Source organism: Musca vetustissima, unplaced genomic scaffold (assembly GCF_032173495.1).
Source record: "Musca vetustissima isolate MV318-11 ecotype Yass unplaced genomic scaffold, APGP_CSIRO_Mvet_v1 utg2661, whole genome shotgun sequence".
NCBI classification, from domain to species: Eukaryota; Metazoa; Arthropoda; class Insecta; order Diptera; family Muscidae; genus Musca; species Musca vetustissima.
The window spans coordinates 262,749-281,189 of record NW_026882008.1 but is presented as its reverse complement, the minus strand read 5'-3'; the positions used below and the strand labels follow the sequence as shown (position 1 = coordinate 281,189).

Sequence of the window (18,441 nt, the reverse complement as noted above, 5' to 3'; positions counted from 1 at the left end):
AAGAAAAAATATATCTAATTAAGAAATGATGAAATTAATAAAGCATCCATCATACAGCTCGTATTATTTTTTTTAACATACGGGAAATGTGGAAATGGGAGTACATCTAAGTCTTGATTTAGATTAGGCGAGTTTACTTGCGGCAATTCTTGTCGTTCTCTTTTGAACTTGCTTCATGCGTCTATACAAGGCAATTCGGTTTCCAAAATATGTTTCTATTTGTTGTTTTTTCACATTTAAATATATATAAAACGTCAACAAATACGAAATACACAAAACGAATTGCCAGAAAATTGTCGGTACGAGCAATTTTTTTTTTCATTTCTACTCCCTTGCCCCTCTCTCCTACAAACAAAGACTTGCCGCAAGTAAACTCGCCTAATCTAAATCAGGACTAAAGGCTGTTTAGACCATAAGGCTTTGTTTAGACTACTATATTTACTCGATCTCAAATGTCAATTCCATTGCGTATACGTCACGTTAATCCTGTTCACAAATCCAGTGGATTATATTTGACATATAAGCAATGGAATTGACATTTGAGATCGAAAAGATTTAGTAAATCTAAACATACCTTAATATATCCTAGCGTTTTAGAATAGAATACAAAATTATATGTCAGTTATATTTGTTTACGTGTAAAGAATGCACTGCTGATGAGAGAGGTATTTTCCCAGCGAGGGTCCAGCTGAACCCACCATATGATGGGCAGCCTTCATTCAGGCTATTCATAAATTGTTGCATTTTATGGAAGGGTGTGGATGGTTTCTTGGCCAAGTGTGCTGTTCAAAATTCCTAAATCCAGTTATTTTATAGGGTGTAAATGCGTTTTTAATCTTAAAAATTCATATAAACATGTGTTGTTTAAAAAATCGTTTTATATTCATTAATTTTTTAATTTTAAAATTTTCAGCTTCAACCATTTTCTGCTAAACAACGGTTTTGAATTTTAGCGGATTTTGACTTTTAAAAAGTAAACAAATCATATTTTTGATCTTTTCGGTAATATGGTAATCTAGAAAAATCAGAAGCTCCCCAAGTGTGCTGTCAAAATTTACTATTGTGAATTGACTTTCATTCTGAAAACGTAAACAAAATCAAAAACGGACTTCCTGGTTGATCGTATTTAGCTGTTTCTGCAATTATGAAAACGTAAATAATGTCAAAATTGTTGACATTAGACATGAGAAACTGCTGTCTTTCGCATTCTGGATGAACTTATTAATAGGTCTTGAACTTTTTAACCGACTAGGGTGTAATAATAGCGTCACCACCAATAAAGCTTTATCTTGAAGTGTTGATACATTAGAGGTGAACTTGTTATTAGTCCTTTGGTAAATTCGAAAGAATTTAGAAATTAAATCGAGATAATTCACATGATCACTATAAAAGCTCTTAAGGAATGACACATAGTTTTAACATTTTAATTTGCTTTATATTCTATTTTTATATATGTCCATGTTTGGATATAGCTCTCATATAAAGGATCCCTTCTTATTTAGTCTCATTTTCCAACCAAAGCGGTTATAATTGGGCATTTTGCTATGGAATTGACATTTGAAAGCATATGCATGTCGTAAATCTAAACATATTATAAGGTTATATGTTGTCATTCCTGTTTGCATTACATTACCATGTAGGTAAGAAGAAGACCGTAACAAATAAACACACAATAGGAATGCTATATATTTTTCACATTTTATATTCTTTTTTACAAAAAAAAAATATTGGAAACTAAGCATGCATATTCTTGTAGTACCATCACGTTAACTAATTTTAATAATAAATTCATAGTAACAGCTGATCTTCTTTGCTGTTAACCTTATAAATAGACCTTGGAATGTTCAAAAGTCGATCTATATATCCCTACAGTTGGAAAGTCGATTTATATATCCCTTTGTGTTGGAACACCGCGAAAACGGCGAAAACAACAACGTGAAGAACGAAAGCATTTGTTGGGTCTATTTTGGGGATATCTCGGAAACATTTTTTTTAAACAATAATAAATAAAAAATCGTGTGGATTTAGTTAAATAATAACCCAACGTTTATGTGCCACAAATTGCCGCCATAACAGAAACGAATAACAGCGTGGAAAATGGAGTGGTATGACCTTGAAGTGGATGGCCGGCAAACAGTTAAATTTGCAGACTTGCAGTTGCAGTCCTCATTGAGTCCCACAGGTTCTGTATCGGCGGGCCAGGCAGCATTAAACTCCTCACCGAAATCCCCAGGCGAAGATGATCAATTTATTGGTATGTGTGTGTGTGCGCATGGAATTTCGTGATTTATGTTTTTTGATTATTTACATTTTTCTTTTTGTAGACAAAAAACTCGGCGGCATTATACGCCACGGTGAATGGTCATGGCTGGCCAAAAATTCCATCCTACAAATTGTCTCACTGCGCAATGGTCAAACCATTAGCAGTTATGAATTTTGTGAGTCGCGTGGCTATGACAATTGTTGCATCAAATGTGTTGAAGAAATTTGCCCCAATAATCCGGAAGTCATGATGGTGGCTGTGATTTTGGAAAACTTTCATGGCCCTGGGGGTGGTGGTAGTTATGTGGTCTTATATTCGGTAGAGCTAAGTTGTGTCCTGTGCACCTATGATCTGAGTCTACACATCACCTGTGCCCGTTTCCTAAATGCCGCGACATGTAAGAGAACATTGCTGCAAAATTTCGATGGTTGCCTGGCTGTGGGCAGTGAAGAGGGTGTTTGTGTTCTATTGGATTTGAATATGTCGAAAATGTCACGCATCCAATCGGAGGTTGCCGAGACGCAATTTACACCCTGCCACATTGTGGACTATAGTATACCGCTGAAAGATATTCATCGTAATTTTCGTCAATGCAAACAGGACGATGTGACATTCGGTATACAAATGGAGGGTAAGTGTGTTGTGGATTTTTTTTTTGTATTTTTATTTACATATTTTTTTATTTGATTTGGGAATTCTTATTGAAATTCTTATTAGATGCATTTTGCATTTGCAATTTCCTATTGGAAAATTAGTCAATATCATATCAAGAGAGAGAAAGAGAGTGAGAGAGGTAGAGTAATGAGAAATTACAGTCCTGTGAATATTGCCTCCAACAGTTCCGCAACTTTGCTTAGACATCGATTGAGGACCATTCTTGACATAGCCCATATTTAAGGATCTCCTGCCATATTAGGTAATTTGAAGGTCCCAAGCAGCCTATGTTTCTTTAAGTGAAAATATCGATTTCTTAAAGGATAAAAAAGTCTTCGGGAAGAAAAATAATGCAGGTCGTTTCATTTTGTTTTCATAATCGGCAACGGCAAACATTTTTCCATATAGGTCTATATTTGCACATAGTTCCGCATATAAAAATCCCGATATATTTTGGCATTTTGAAGGTTTTAATCGATTTTTATTTTCATAATCAGCAACGGTAAACATTTTTTAATGTAGGTCCATATTTGCACATAGTTCCGCGTATAAAAATGGAGCTCTATTTAGGCATTTTGAAGGTTTTAATCGATTTTTACCTATAAGAGGCTCTCATTTGGCATTTCGTTTATTTACTAAGACGATAAAAAAAACCTCCTCGCCGACAATTTTTAATGTGGGTCCATGTTCGGACCTAGACCTCATATAAGAGTATCTTCCGATTTATCCTCAAAGTGCTTATAATTTGGTATTTTGATTTCTCAAAGCTAAAAAGGAGGCATTTTTTATATTGGACCATATTTCCAAATAGTCCCGCATATAAAAGTTCCGCCTTATTTAGGTATTTTAAAGGTTTTAGACGCTTAGAGCAAATTGGTTATCATTAGACATTTCCTTTACATAGTTAGACAATAAAAATACCTCATCGCAGAAAATTGTCAATGAAAAATCATGTTCGGACATCGATCTCATGTAGAGGTACCTTCCGATTTGTCCTGATTTTCCAACCGAAAATTAATTAATTAAGCATTTCGATTTCTCAAAGGTAAAAAAATCCCAATTGGAAGAAAAATGTTCAATATAGTTTCATATTCGGACATAGGCTACCCGATAGTTCCCGTCCTATTTTCGTTAATTTGAGGGTTTAAAGCCACACTTTTCAGAACGAAGTTTCTGTTATTTAGCATTTTTGGTTTATTAGAGAATAAAAAAATCTCCCCACAGAAATTTTCACTGTAGGCCCATGTTCGAACATAGCCCTTATATAAGGTTCACATCGATTTAGCCTCATTTTCCAACAGAAATACATATAATGTGTCAATTCGATTAATCAGAGGTTAGAAAAATCTCACAGAAAAATTCTCAATGTCGCTCCATGTTTGGACAAAGCTCCCATGCAAGGGTTCCGACACATTTTTTTCGCTTTTTAGTGGTGTTTGTAACATTGTGATAATCTATGACATCTATATAGATGTTTCAACATAGGTCCGATACCTGGAGGTTGGCATTACGGATTCTCTGTGCAAAAAAAGAGAACAAAAAACTGCTCGCAGGAATTTTTTAACATTGGTCCATGCATGAACATAGTTCCGAATGAAGGGTCACGACCGATTTAGGCTATGTTTTTTTAACCGAAGGGCTATTACGGATTAAAAAAACTTTTAAAGAACAATTTTCAATGTAGGTCCATATATTGACTAGCCCATATGTGGAGGTCCCGCTCCAATTTAAATTAATTTTTGGTTCGGGTCTGATTTATTTTAACCTATTTCTTTTAAAAAGGGGATAAAAGTTTTCCGCAGGCTTTTTCATTATAGCTCCATGTTTGGGCATAGTTCCGAATGAAGGATCACCACCGATATAGCGTCCGTTGTAGTTTGGCATTTCGTTTTTTTTTTCAGAATAACTGTTGGGAACAATTTTCGATATAGGTCGTATCAACTTAATTCGTTCAGTAAGAGAATAAAAAAAACTTCTTCGCAGGAATTTTTCAATATCGGCCATGTTTGGACATAGTTCCGCAACATCATTCGCACGTGTCCTTGCCTTATTTTCCCAACGAGCTGGCAGTAAGTTTGCATTTTGTGGTCCATGTCTTGACATAACCTCAAACAAGGTTCTTGTCCGATTTTGGGATTTGCTTATTCATTGGGATCGATAGTATTCCTAATTTCAGAGTCTCGCAAGGTTTCTAAAGTCTTAAGTAGAAAGGAAAAGAGGCTGTGATCGATCTATAGTCCTTAAGGTAGCGTATAACTCGGCTTCCCGGCCTTCGGGATGAAGGTCACTGTTACCTCTTTCTACAGAATTGGTATGTACGATAAGAGTAGACAAGCCCTAAAATGTCATGCATAATGACAAATACCCGTTCATCAGCGTGTTGCAGCATGGCGGGTATTATGCCATATGGGCCTGGGGTTTATATGGTCAAATGCTATTGCCCATACCAGTTTTTGCCTAGCTTATAGTGATTTCTATCAACTTCTAATGGTCTCTGGTTCGAGCCATAATCCAATGCACACACCGCACATCGTCATAATGGTCCTTTACAACCAGGGAATTGGGTTGATGATAGAAGATCAAGAGTTTCTCTGCCGGAGTTTGTTCCGTCGCTTAATACTACCAATAGATTTTGTATTTTAGATATTACTCTGCGAAATCTGGCCGCTTCGTTTACTTCTTCGTTTGACTCGTTATGGCAAAGCCAAGACTCACGTTTATTTCAATTTGTTACCTATTGAATTGTTTTCTATAAACGTTCCAAGCTGTACTAAGTTTCGTCCTTCTAGCTTAATTATAAGATTTCTCAAGGATGCCAAGTTTTGTGACCGGCTGAGATCTCTTTCCAGGGTATGTTAGGGGACAAGAAGCCTCATAGCTTTTCAGAAGAGTAGCCGTGACATTGTTCACAGCTACTTCACAGGATTGAATCTGCTGTTTTGTCTTTAAATTTGTCCCAGTTTGTCTTCCGAGGATTCCTATAAGGATTCTGTTTTACACTCTGGAGCTAGGAATCTGAAAAAAAGATATCATCCTATGGTCCGAAAACGAAAATTTCTCAGATACTTCAGACGATTGAGCGAATTGTTTCACCGTCCCCCCTTTGCCAAATCGCTGTGGTGTTGCACCATAAAATCTACTAAACTTTGGAACTGACGTTTGCTTAGTCTGTAACTTTTTTTGGCTTTTCCCCTAAAAATATTAACAATTTAGGTATAAATAAAACATTTCATTGTTGTTCGGCTTCCTTTGCGTTAACGCAAGATATTGGCGCTTAACGAACGTGTTTGACATACGTTTTCGTATTATAGAGTGCGGTGATATGTCCCACATTTGCGTAAAAAAACGAAAACGAATTAGAGAGTACAAATTACTCGATCCGATATAAATTACCAATTACTCGATCCGTTAAAAAGCTCGTTCTCTGGGTTCTCTATTTTAATTTATTTCATATGGCAGTTTCCCAATTAACTCTCCGAAGTCTTAATTTTTTTGAGGACCTCTTATTTAAAGCTACTACAACATTTTAATTTTTTTGATTATTTAATGTTTTTCCACTTTTTTTATTATTAATTACAAAAAAAATTAAATTAAAAAAAAAACTTAAAATATAATTTTTTTCTTTTAAGCGCCTATATAACTCTTCCACTTTTACATTTCTATATAATCTATGTGTTTTAAGAAATATATATTTTTATTTTAATTTAAAAAAAACCAATACAAAAATTCATCTTTTTCGATTATTAACAAACTGCTTGCTTCTTCAATTGGATACTCTCTGTAGCTTCTTGTTCTACTACTCATGAGAAGAGGATATTTAGTGTTGCGATTCTTTTTTTATATTACTAATATACTAAATATTATTAATTATTATTGTTGTAGTTTTTGTTGTATTTCCTTTTGTAAAAACTAAGATTAGATTTTCTTTTTCCCTTTTTGTTTTGAATTCAAATTACATATGGAGAGTGAGAGAAAGAGAGACTGATGAGTGATGGAAGGGAGTGTAAAGGAGGATCATATGTTATCCAGAGAGAGACCAAATTTGAGAGAAACAGCTGTTATGCCATATCAGCTGTTTCTCTCAAATTTGCTGTCAAAATTCATTTTTTGTGATTTGTGTCCAAGGCCTATAAATAAGCTGGATATCAACTGGGCTCTCAAGTTTGCTGTCAAAATCCATCTTTTCTGAATTTTGATTGCCATTATGAGAACGTAAACAAAGGCCAATTTTTTGACATTTAAACTTGAGAGAAAAATGGGCTGACTTTTGCTTTGATGGCTGACCTTATTAATAGATCTTGACAAGGTCCACATTTTTGACATTTAGACTTGAGAGAAAAACAGCTGACTTTCGCTTGCTCACTGACCCTATTGATAGACCTCGTTTCCCCGTTTTTTCGTTCTCCAAATTTTTCTCCTCCTTACTTCTTTTTGTTGTTATTGTTGTTCATTTGTACATCCAACATGCCACATATCATAAATGACAGATCATCAGTGGGATCATTATCCTCCCAGGTGAAATTTTGTTGTTGTTGTTGGCTTTGCTGCAATTGATTCATCATATAGGGTGGTATATAATTATAATAATGATTTTGTTGTTGTGGTGGTTCCACAACCTGTTGTTGTTGCCGGGTGCTAATAGGTGGCAGGGCATCTTCACTAAATAGCAGGGTATTATCATCACCATCCTCATCATCATCGTCAATGGTAAATGAAACATTTGAACTATGAGATACCGATGCCGCCGTCGTCGCCGACCTTTTCGTTTGATTTCTCAATTCCGCAATGGCCGCGGCCGATGAATCCAAACCTCCAGCCTCTTTCAACAACACAATTGTCTGAATATGTTTGGGTAGAATTTGTTTAATATTATGCTGTTGATGTAGATGTTTCACGATATTATTACGATGCAGTTGGACATAATTACACAGGGTACAAATTCTGGCCTCCACACGTATCTTCCTTGAATCGTAGTTATAATCCACCAATACCACACCACCACCCTCAGTACAACCCTGAGCTTGATGTTGTGTCAACAGAGAGCGCGTCGGCTTACGCATACCACACGCTGAACAACGATAGGCATATTCACCCGTATGCATTGTGAAATGTTGCACCCAATAGGGAAACATAAAACGTGATTGTTTCTGACAGAATATACAATGGGCCTCGTATTGCGGCTGGCCATTCTTATAAATGCTAACATTTTGTATATTACAGGCACCACGTTTCAAATGGTCCAATTGCATGGCGGACAGTCGGGAATTGTAGACCTCACTGCCGCGATGTTCATTGACATAGTGATGAACAATTCGTTGTACACTCAGTTTACAGATTATGCAAACATCTTTGTTTTTTGAACTGGCCGAGTGGTTAATGTCGATATTTTTGGGCCACAGGCGAGGATTGTTGATTTGTGAGGGATGGGCGGCGGCACCACCACGTGATGAGTCTTTGGAGGAGGAGGGATTTTGTGATCTTTGTCTTTGAGTTTGAGGCTGTTGTTGTTGTCTTTGATGATGTTGTTGTTGTCTCTGCTGCTGCTGTTGTTGTTTGTAAATCCGATGTTCCCTTGGCTCATCATCATCATCGTCGGATATCACCTGGGTATCTTCATTTTCCACATTTTCTATCCAATTTGCCATTAAATGTTCTTCGGCATCCCGATGCTGTGGTTGATGATGATAATGGCCTTGATTTGTTGCAAGTCTTCTTGAATAGTTTTGTTGTTGTTGTGGTTGCGGAGGAGGGGCTGCCACAGCTGCAAAGAAAGAAAAAAAATTGAGATTAGAATTTTGTTTAACATTATTTGATAACCTGACTTCAGAGTGGGTAAAAAAACTACTTCGTAGAAATTTTTCAATAGCTGTAGCTATTGTCCTAATCCACGACCCGTTTTTGGACCGAAACATCGAGAAAACACAAATTTTTGAGGTTAGAATTTGCCCTCACCTTTAAAAATATACACCCTGACTTTTTGGTGGGTAAAAAAACGGACAATTAGCAAAATAATTCCATATCTTGACATAACCTCAAATAAGCTTTCCGGTCGATTTTAGATCCATTTATGTCTTTTTAGGTTCATTTAATGCCTAATAATCTATAAATTGAAGTTTTGTATTCCATAGAGACGAATAACCTTTCGGACAGGCAAATTACCATGCCTTGACATAACCTCAAATAAAATTTCCCGATCGATTTGCCGATTAATTGATTAACCACATCGAGTTTTTTTAGAGGATAAAGTCTCTCTTGGCAAAATATAGATCGGGACAGACGGTTTCTTAGTCACTATTTTCGGTAACTTGATTATGGGTCCTAGCCTAATTTTTAGAACTTAAATGTCTATTAGTTGGTATTTTGTTTTCTCATGGACCAAAAAAAAAAAAAAACTTCAGACGGACAATTTAACAATTTAAATCGATGTCTTGACATAACCTCAAAAAGGGTGTTGCCGATCGATTTTAGGTTCATACAGTGTCCATAACGGGATTTTACAACCTAAGCTCCTGTAATGTTGTATTTTTTATTCTCAGAGACTAAAAAACCTTCGGACAGACAATTAAGAACATAGGTCCAGGCCTTGACTTAACCTCAAACAAGGTTTCCGATCGATTTTTGGTTTTTATGAATGTAAAAATTAGGGATTTGGGGTATAAAAGACCTCTTGAGAGACTATGGGAGACAATTTTCGATATAGGTCTACGTTCTGACATAACCTCAAATCAAGGTACCGGCCACATTTTTATTGGCCATATCGCGGTTTTAGAGTATAGGAGACATAACGATGGAACATTTTTAATATATTTTAATATATGTTCGGTCCTGAAGACCCTGCCTACTAAGTATCTTTATTTTGACATTTCCTTTTTCCAAGGGGTAAAAAAACCTCCAATAGGTAGACTTGATTTTCAATATTTCATTGTATTCTTGTTTCTGAATTCCACATATGACCGGCGTGCACATATATGATATCTTTTTATACCCCAAACATCTTGGTAAAGTTAAGGGATGCAAAATCTCCTATAGGTCCATATTTTGGCTTAGCTCTCAAATAAGGTTTCCGATCGCCACTATTTCATTGTATTCTTGTTTCTAAATTCGACATATGACTTGGGTTGAAGATATCGAAGTTCTTCAAGAGGTCATAGAACCACAATTATCTTATGTTCTCACTATGTTTGGGTTCTGTTTTCTACTTCCATAGGTCAAAGTACCACAATTCTACAGTCTCCTACTTTTATATATGATAATTTTGAAGCTACTCCTCCCCACTACCCCACTTACCTTTTTTCGCTGGCGGTAAATTCGTCAACACTTTACCATCTGCTGTCCTGGCGAATGTCTTTAGGAATGCCATTTCAAATGATTGGGCCTGTCTCTGACGTTGTCTTTGCGCCTCCAAACGTTTTGCATCGATTTTACGTTGAACAGCTTCGCGGGCCAAACGTTCAGCCTGTTCCTCCTCATCCTCCAAATCGTATTCGGCCAGATCATCTTCGTTGTAACTGAAACTGTTGTCCAAACGTTTGGCCCTTTTGGAGCGTAATGAACGTTTGGGACCATCTCTGCTGCCGCCACCACCACCCGTGCTACCATCACCACTACTTTGATCGGTGTTTTCATGAGAGGCTGCCGCAGAATTGGACGCTGCTGCTGATGCCGCCGAATTTTGTTTCTTTTTACCAGGTACATATTCATCTTCATCATCTTCGAGATGACGTTTACGACTACTCGCCGAGGCGGAGGAGGTGGAAGAGGATGCTGAGGTATTTGAATTTGTTGCTGATGCTGCTCCTCCGGCTGCAGCAGCATTGGATGATGTGCTGGGTATTTCCAAATTACAAGATTTCACCACTACCTTACCGCTGACGGCATGGACCAATAGAGTAATGGGTTTATTGGAACCAATGGCACAGCTTAGCTCACAAAACCGCCGACCATGTGGCGTCAACTCTTTGGAACTCTTCAGAAATATTGAACGTAACTCTGAGGCCAATTGGCTATTTGGCGGCTCGGCCGCACCCGTCGTTGCCGCATCATCATTCATGTTGAGGCGCACCGCTTTGATGCGCACAAAGTCCGTGTACTTTAAGGCCTTTTGTAGGAATGACAGACAGGAATGGGATGCCACCAGCTGGGGATTGGCAAAATGGCCAATAAACATGTCCAACCAACGGGCATAACGTCGTTCCACTTCGGTGTCGGGAGTTCTGAGACCTGGCGGATTGCCATAGAAGGCATTCGGTATGATGACATTTTTATTCGACAGCAGGGCGGAAAATGCCGGAGGATTGGTCACATCCACAGTGGCCGGTTGCAGTTTAAAATTGTTGAGGAAATTTGATTGGGGTGTGGCTGGAGGTAGTGGTGGTGGTGGGGGTGCAGGTTTTTTCGTTTGTCGTCGTGGGGCAAAATTGCTGGGCATGTGAAAACCAAAATTGGGAATTTTATTGGGACTTTTTTTGTTGGGATTTTTGGCGGCCATCAGAGTCCTTTTGGGTGGGGTGCCATGGTGGAAGGTATTGTTGGGTAAGGATCTGTTTAAAGAGGCAGCATGATTTGAGGTGGTGCCTTGACTTTCCTCATCGGAACTATCCAACAACTCAATGGTGTCCACAACTTGCCGAGGTTGGGGTGTCGCCGCCGGAAGGCTGCGCCTATAAGTTGTGGCATTTTGTAGATATTGGAAATTTTTGGGGCGATTTGTCATGTGACCCTCTGCCGGCTTTGCTGTTGACTTGCGTGCACTTGTCCTGGTTACGGTTAGATTTTTGGGTACTGTTATTGTGGCCTTGGGTAAATTAATGGTCTGACGTTCATTTCCATTGGACCTGCGTGCACTTAGACGGGTCTCTCTTTTCGTAATTTCATTCGAAGGGGTTGTGGCGATCGTGGTGGTGTTGGAGGTTTCCGAAGCATTGGTGACAGTCTCTGGAATTTTGCTGGAATTATTTGAAACATCTTCATCATCTGATTCTATGCAAATGGGAGAGTTTCGTGTTTCCACAAACAGCACTTCATCATCATCATCATCGTCATTTTGGGCATGGGGTTTAGTTGTCGATTCCTTGGCCTCATCATCATTGATTTTATTTGTGCTGACATTGGTATCTTTACTTGTCTCCTCATCTCCCTCCTCCTCCAAACAATTTAATGGATCATTGGCCCCGTTATTACTGCTGCTGGCATCTTCATCATGATCCATGGCATTTTCTTCTTCCATTTTATCTTTGGCCTCCTCAATGGACACCAATTCTGGTTCTTGATTGTTGAATGTGTTATCGTCATCCTCTTCTTCATCATCCTTTCTTTGATTTTCTTTCACAGATTCCCCTCCATCATGTGAGGAATTTTCCCCCTCACCATTACACAGATGGGCATCGGGTACAATTAATTCCTCATCTTCATTCTCCTCGGGTATTTCAACATCTTCACATTCCACCTCATCCATATCTTCATGGAGATCTTCGATGGTGGTGGTGTCATTATTATCGGGTGGTACTTTTTCTTCGACTTTTTTACTTGAGGATTCCTTAGAGTTTTCCAAAGATTCTGAAGTTTCCTTGGAGTCCTCCTCATTGACTTCAGCCGATACCTTGGCTTCTTTGCAGCTTTGTAACGATTCTGTTGGGGTAGTTTCCTTGGTGACTTCCGAAACATTGCTTGCATTGCTATGCTGGGAATCTTCTTTTTCGCCTTTTTCCACATTTTCATCTTCCTTTTTATCTTCTTCTTCTATACCCTGATTTGTCTCCAATTTGTCACCGTCCTTCTCTTTGCTGCCATCTTCTAGGGAAGTGATAGTACTTTCTTTTGTTTCCTCAATGTCTTTGCCAATCGATTTCTCTTTATTGTCCTCCTCCTCCTCCTCAACTTGATCATCCTCTCTATTCTCCTTTATTACTTTATCCTTATTTTCTATTTCATTTTCATTACTATTTAAATTGTTTTGTTCATTTTCTTTTTCGGAAATCTCCGCACAAGACTCCTCTTTATCTGTTGTTGTTGTTGGAACACTTTTTGTATTCTTTTCTTGTTTTAAATCCTCCGAAGTTTCACTACTATCTTCTTTGGATTTCGATTCTACTTGGGTATCTGTATCTGTTTTCGTGGGGGAGGAGTTTCCTTCTAAATTGGATGTGGTGGTGGTGTGGTCCATGTTGGGACTTGCCGCAGGTTTTACTGGAATTTCAGTTCCTTCATTTGTTGTTGTTGTTGCAGTATCGTTATTCATCTTTTATTTGTGTGTGAGGCTAAAATGAGAAAATAAAAAAAAACAAATTAGCAGGATTTAGGAAAAATTATTGTTAAGTGATATTTTATGGATATTTTAATATTTTTCTTTCAATAAATTTTAAGATCATTTAAAATATGGGTCCATGTTTTAACATAACCTAAAAAAATCCGAACGAACCTAATAACCTGTAAATTGGAGTTTTGTATTCCACAGAGACTAATAACCTTTAAGGCAGGCAAAATATTATGCCTTCACAAACCCTGAAATTAAGTTTCCCGATCGCTTTGCCGATTAATTGATTAACCACATCGAGTCTTTTTTAGAGGGTAAAGTATCTCTTGGCAAAATATAGGTCGGGCAGACAGTTTACAATATATGCTGCATGTGTTGATCTAACCTAGTTTTCGAATCGAAGTTTTTAAAATCTGACATTCTGCGTTCTTAGTCACTTTTTTCGGTATCTTGAAGGGAGGTACTAGCCTAATTGTTCCAACCTAAGTTTCTCTATTTTGGTATTTTGTTTTCACAGGGATTAAAAACATTCGGACGGACAATTCAAAAGTGTTGCCGATTGTACAACCTAAGTCTCTATCATTTTGTTTTTTGTTTTCTCAGAAACTAAAAACCCTTTGGAGGTGCAATTAACAACATAGGTCCATGCCTTGACATAACCTCAAAAAATGTTACCGATCGATTTTAGGTTCATCCCATACGGGATTTTACAACCTAAATTTCCTCAGGTAATAAAAAGAACCTGCGTAAAAAACGATTAATAAAATAATCAATAATTTAAAAAAAAAAAAATTTTGAGGTTATGTTAAATTAAAGTGACAATTTTTTAAGGATAGATTATTTTCTAAATAAATTCACATTTATGAATTGATAATCAAAATGAAAACCATAAAATTAGGTCAAAAATAAAAACGATTAATAAAATAACAAATATTTTTAAAAATTTTTGAGGTTATGTTAAATTAAAGTGAAAAATGTTTGAGGTTAGATTATTTTCTAAATAAATTCACATTTATGAATTGATGACCAAAATTAAAATCCATCAAATCCTGACAAAAATAAAAACAATTAATACAAAATAACCAATAATTTTTAAATTTTTGGAGGTTATCTGAAATTTTTTTTTAGGCTATCTTAAAAATTTGAGGTTATAATAGGTTAGTTTATTGTAAATAAATGGACATTCATTGAATTTTTTTATTAGGAAAGATATGCGACTTATCGACTTGGAAAAATTGCCTTCCGAAAATTATTAATTTGCCCTCGTAAAATAAGATAATTAAAAAAATATATATTATTTTATTAATCGGTCGCTTCTCTTCTTAGAGTACCTTTTTGTGTCTATCGATTTTTATTATCTACGTTAAAAAAAAAGTGTGATATGACCTCACTCACGTAGATATTGTGTAAGTCGACTGTCTACCAACCATAGCTCGAGAATTTCCAAAGAGTGAGAATTCTAAAACTTTTTGGGGAATATTATAGAACAAAAATTAATGAGCAGGTCAGATTTGGAAATTGTTTTTCTTAAAGAGAATAATTATTGGACGCATTCACTCTCCATTGACAAAGATAATTTCCCTAACAATCAACTAAACAGCTAGATGCAGATGGGAAAAGTTAAACAGTTTTCTAAAAAAAATTCAGATTATTTCCCATTAAGTCAAGTTTCTCCTATTCATTATAGTTTTCAAAATTATCAACTATGAAGCCAGATACAGGGAAGGTTAGGACAACTCGGAGACCTTTCCGGCCATTGTTAGGATGACACGGCAGATAGCATGCCAGCAGGAACTGTCTAGTCAACAACACATTATGTTGCTTGACTGACAGCATCCTGGTCTCCTCATGGAGGTGATCGACGCTCGTTATCTGGACACAGCCGGTTGCAATTCAGAGTGCATTGTTTTGAGTTGTTTGCAAGGATCTCCATTGTGTGTCGCTAAGGAAAGAAATCCAGACTGGGGCAGCATAATTCAGGATGGAACGACCTATAGCCTTATAAGTCGTTACCAACGTTTCTTTATCCTTGCCCCAAGAGGTGCCAGCCAAAGCTTTCAGAACTTTATTCACAGCTATCACCTTCTTTGTTGATGTAATTGGAATGGGCGGCGAAATGAAAGAGGCTATCAAAGACCACCCCAAGGGGTTGTGCCTACCTTCAACGGAAATGTCAAGTTCTAGATTGACTTCTCACGTCAAGGAAGTGAAAAGTGACACAGAAGACTTTGCAGCGGATAATTTTAGATTGTGTTTCCGGAAGAAGTTGGTGATAGGCGTAAATAGAAATTCACTGAAAAATCTGGTGGAGAAGTAATCGTAGTTCGGCGTACGCAAGATACATGCGGAACAAAATGGGAGATATGACACCACCTTGCGGCACTCCCATTTTGATCTTGCGATTTTTGGCCACGGAACTCAACGAAGTCCTGCCGCCCATTAAGGTAGTTGGCAAGTCAACGCTTTCGGATATCAGGTGGTCGTGCCACGCCGTGTTCATTGATTAAGGCCATTCGCAATCTTGGAAGCAATTTCTTGCAAAGCCGTCGTTGTGCTATATGTTTCCCTGAAACCGTGTTGGTGGGAAGCAAGAACGAAATGCTGTTTCAGAGACGAAAGCAATAGAAAGACTCTAAAACCTTCGCTACTGGTGACAGAAGAGAAATCGGGCGGTAGGATTGTCCATTAGTAGCGGATTTATCATGTTTTAGGATTGGAATAATCCGGGCAACTTTCCAAATGTCAGGAATTACCAACTGTTATGACATCGATAACACGAGAACTTTGGTCAGATAGCCCAGCCCTATTGCTCCAAGCTTATTTACAAATCGTTGGGGGGTTTCGGCAATCATTGCCTGTTTTATTACAGCCTTTTTTCTAGAGATCTATATTAGTCAGGTTGTAATATAAACTTGGTGGTGAATCTATTTAATCGCCATTGGCATAAGGAGGACAATGACAGTAATTCTTGACAACTTCGATATTAGGGGTTTTCGGCAATCATAGACTGTTTTATAGCACTTACATCTTTTCTGTGGCTCTATTTTAATCAGGTTTGATTGATTGGGTTTGACTATGTTCTGCATAAATTTAAATTGAACCACACTACAAGTTCACGGCCAAATTGTTCTTCTATTAAAAATAGATAAATTTTCAGGACCTAAGATTGACACATTACTTCATGAAAAAATCAAAAATCTCATGTTTTTTATACCAGAGTGTCCTTACCAAGCTTGATACATGTCTATGCTAGGTGTTCGGCATGGCCATGAGGAGCTAACCACACAATAGCCAATTTCGTTTAGCTTATAAAAATTAATTGGGATATTCGGAGCATATCACATGTATTTTTAATGCATTAATTTAATTTTGAGGCAAGTACCAAATTTTTCTAATATTAAAAATATGGATTTTTTTCAGGACCTAAAATTGACACAAAAAACTAAATCTAATGATTTTTATATATACTTTACTGTCCCAAAGCTTGACACCTGTCTATACAAAGTGTTCAGCACGATCCCATGAGGTACTGACATGTCATAGCCAATTTCTCTAAAAAAATTTCCCTTGGAATAGGTCTGGTATATCCAACTATTTTCTTGATAACCATTTATCAGACGGTGCTATAAACCTCAACGTTACTGTACTACTTATTGCTATTTATTCCATATTAATTTGTTATAGATAACCATGGACTGAACTATCTATAAGGCAGGCACAATCGGGGCATTCGAAAAAAAAACTACAAAAACAAAAAAATTGATGCTGCTTCTCACAATGTGACGACGTCACACCACACAACAACTCTTTGAAGATCTTTCACTTTTTTCACTACATACCAAACCCTTTTATATTAAAAAAATTCCCGATAAAGGGATGAACAAAAGTTTTCCAAAAAAAAAACTTTGTCTCAGCCTGTTCATTTTTGCTAAAATTTTGTACATTCACACAGTTGTGCTAGAGAGCAACGGCAACGGGTGCGGCGGCGGTGGTTACCAAAAGACAGACAGGCAGAGTGCTAAAGCACATTTATTGGGTTTTCTCAGCAGCTAGCAGCACATTGTACAGTGGGACACACTAGTAGAAATTATTAATTTCTAATTTTTAAATTTCATTTGACACGCACAAATCGGCTGGGAGATCACACCCCCGCAAACGGACACTTGCTTGATTGTGCCTGTACAGTTCAATAACATTACAGCATTTTTGGCGGTATTTTATGTTGAGCAGTCAGTGTTGTGTCATTGACAATGTTTTGTTTACAATTGTACACACACACTCTCTCTCCCGCACTCTTTCTATCTCTCTCTCTCTTTGTATTTGTTTTCACATAACTCACTGGCTGCCGCCTGTCAACCATAACAGTAAACATAAATATTTGTGCATTTCCACTATTTGCCAATTGTTTTGCATTTTTGCTCTCTCTCTCCCTCTCAGCACTACTTCTCCGTGGCTTTGCTTAAACATGTTTTTTATCACAAACAATAACAAAACACTGTGACACTTCTTCAGCTGTAAATTATGGCCTTTTTTAACTTGATTTTTATAGCAAATTTTTTTCGCTAACTTTTTGCACTTTATCGGCCCACTGTTTCTGACATAAATTTTAAGTTTTAAATACACCAACACTAACACAGTAGGAAAAAAATTAATACACAAAATAATACCCCGAAAAAAGGTAAATTAGGGGCCAGCCAGCCATCAAGCCACCCAGTAGCAGCAGCCGCATTAAATTAACAAAAGAATTAAAGAAATTACCAATTATTTTTTCTCTTCTTCTTCCTCTTGTTATTGTAAATAATTTATATTATTATATATGGCCGAAATTTGCTTTTATATTGCCGTTTGTCCTTTGTCAATTATTATTTACACATTTTCGTTCTTCGTTCCATTGATTTTCATTCATTGCCATTCAGATTTGAAGACGGCGGGGAGGAGCAGAGAGAATTGTCAGTTACAGTGTTTTTTTGACAATCGGCAAAATGTTGTTTTTGACTTTTGTACAAAACAGGAGGAACAAATAAAACAAAAAACTGCAAAAACAAAAACAATTTTTCCACTGGGAAGAAGGAAAGACAGACGACGTTTGACACAAACACACACCACACACTTACTACTACTTTTTTCTCTTTCTTGTCATTTGGACATTCATTTGGGGTTTTGTGTGTCAAACGAGTAGCAGGGTTGCACAAAAATAGTAGTATTTGACATTTTTTAGTACCACTCACACGCACACATGTAATGCCTTCAAAGGCGGCGAGTAAACAAGCAC

At 37.1% G+C, this 18,441-nt stretch overlaps 2 protein-coding genes across 2 annotated transcripts in view; both read left to right on the top strand.

The window, feature by feature from the left end:
• LOC133328130 (AP-1 complex subunit beta-1-like) overlaps window positions 1-18,441 on the top strand; it is a 363,610-nt gene that overhangs the window by 86,902 nt on the left and 258,267 nt on the right. The gene's annotated exons all lie outside the window — the stretch shown is intronic.
• Window positions 2,098-18,441, top strand: part of LOC133328120 (protein ELYS homolog) — a 36,532-nt gene continuing 20,188 nt past the window's right edge. The window contains exons 1-2 of the mRNA XM_061536676.1: window positions 2,098-2,254; window positions 2,325-2,894. Of these exons, the coding sequence (XP_061392660.1) occupies window positions 2,098-2,254; window positions 2,325-2,894 (727 nt within the window). The remainder of the gene's footprint in view (window positions 2,255-2,324; window positions 2,895-18,441) is intronic.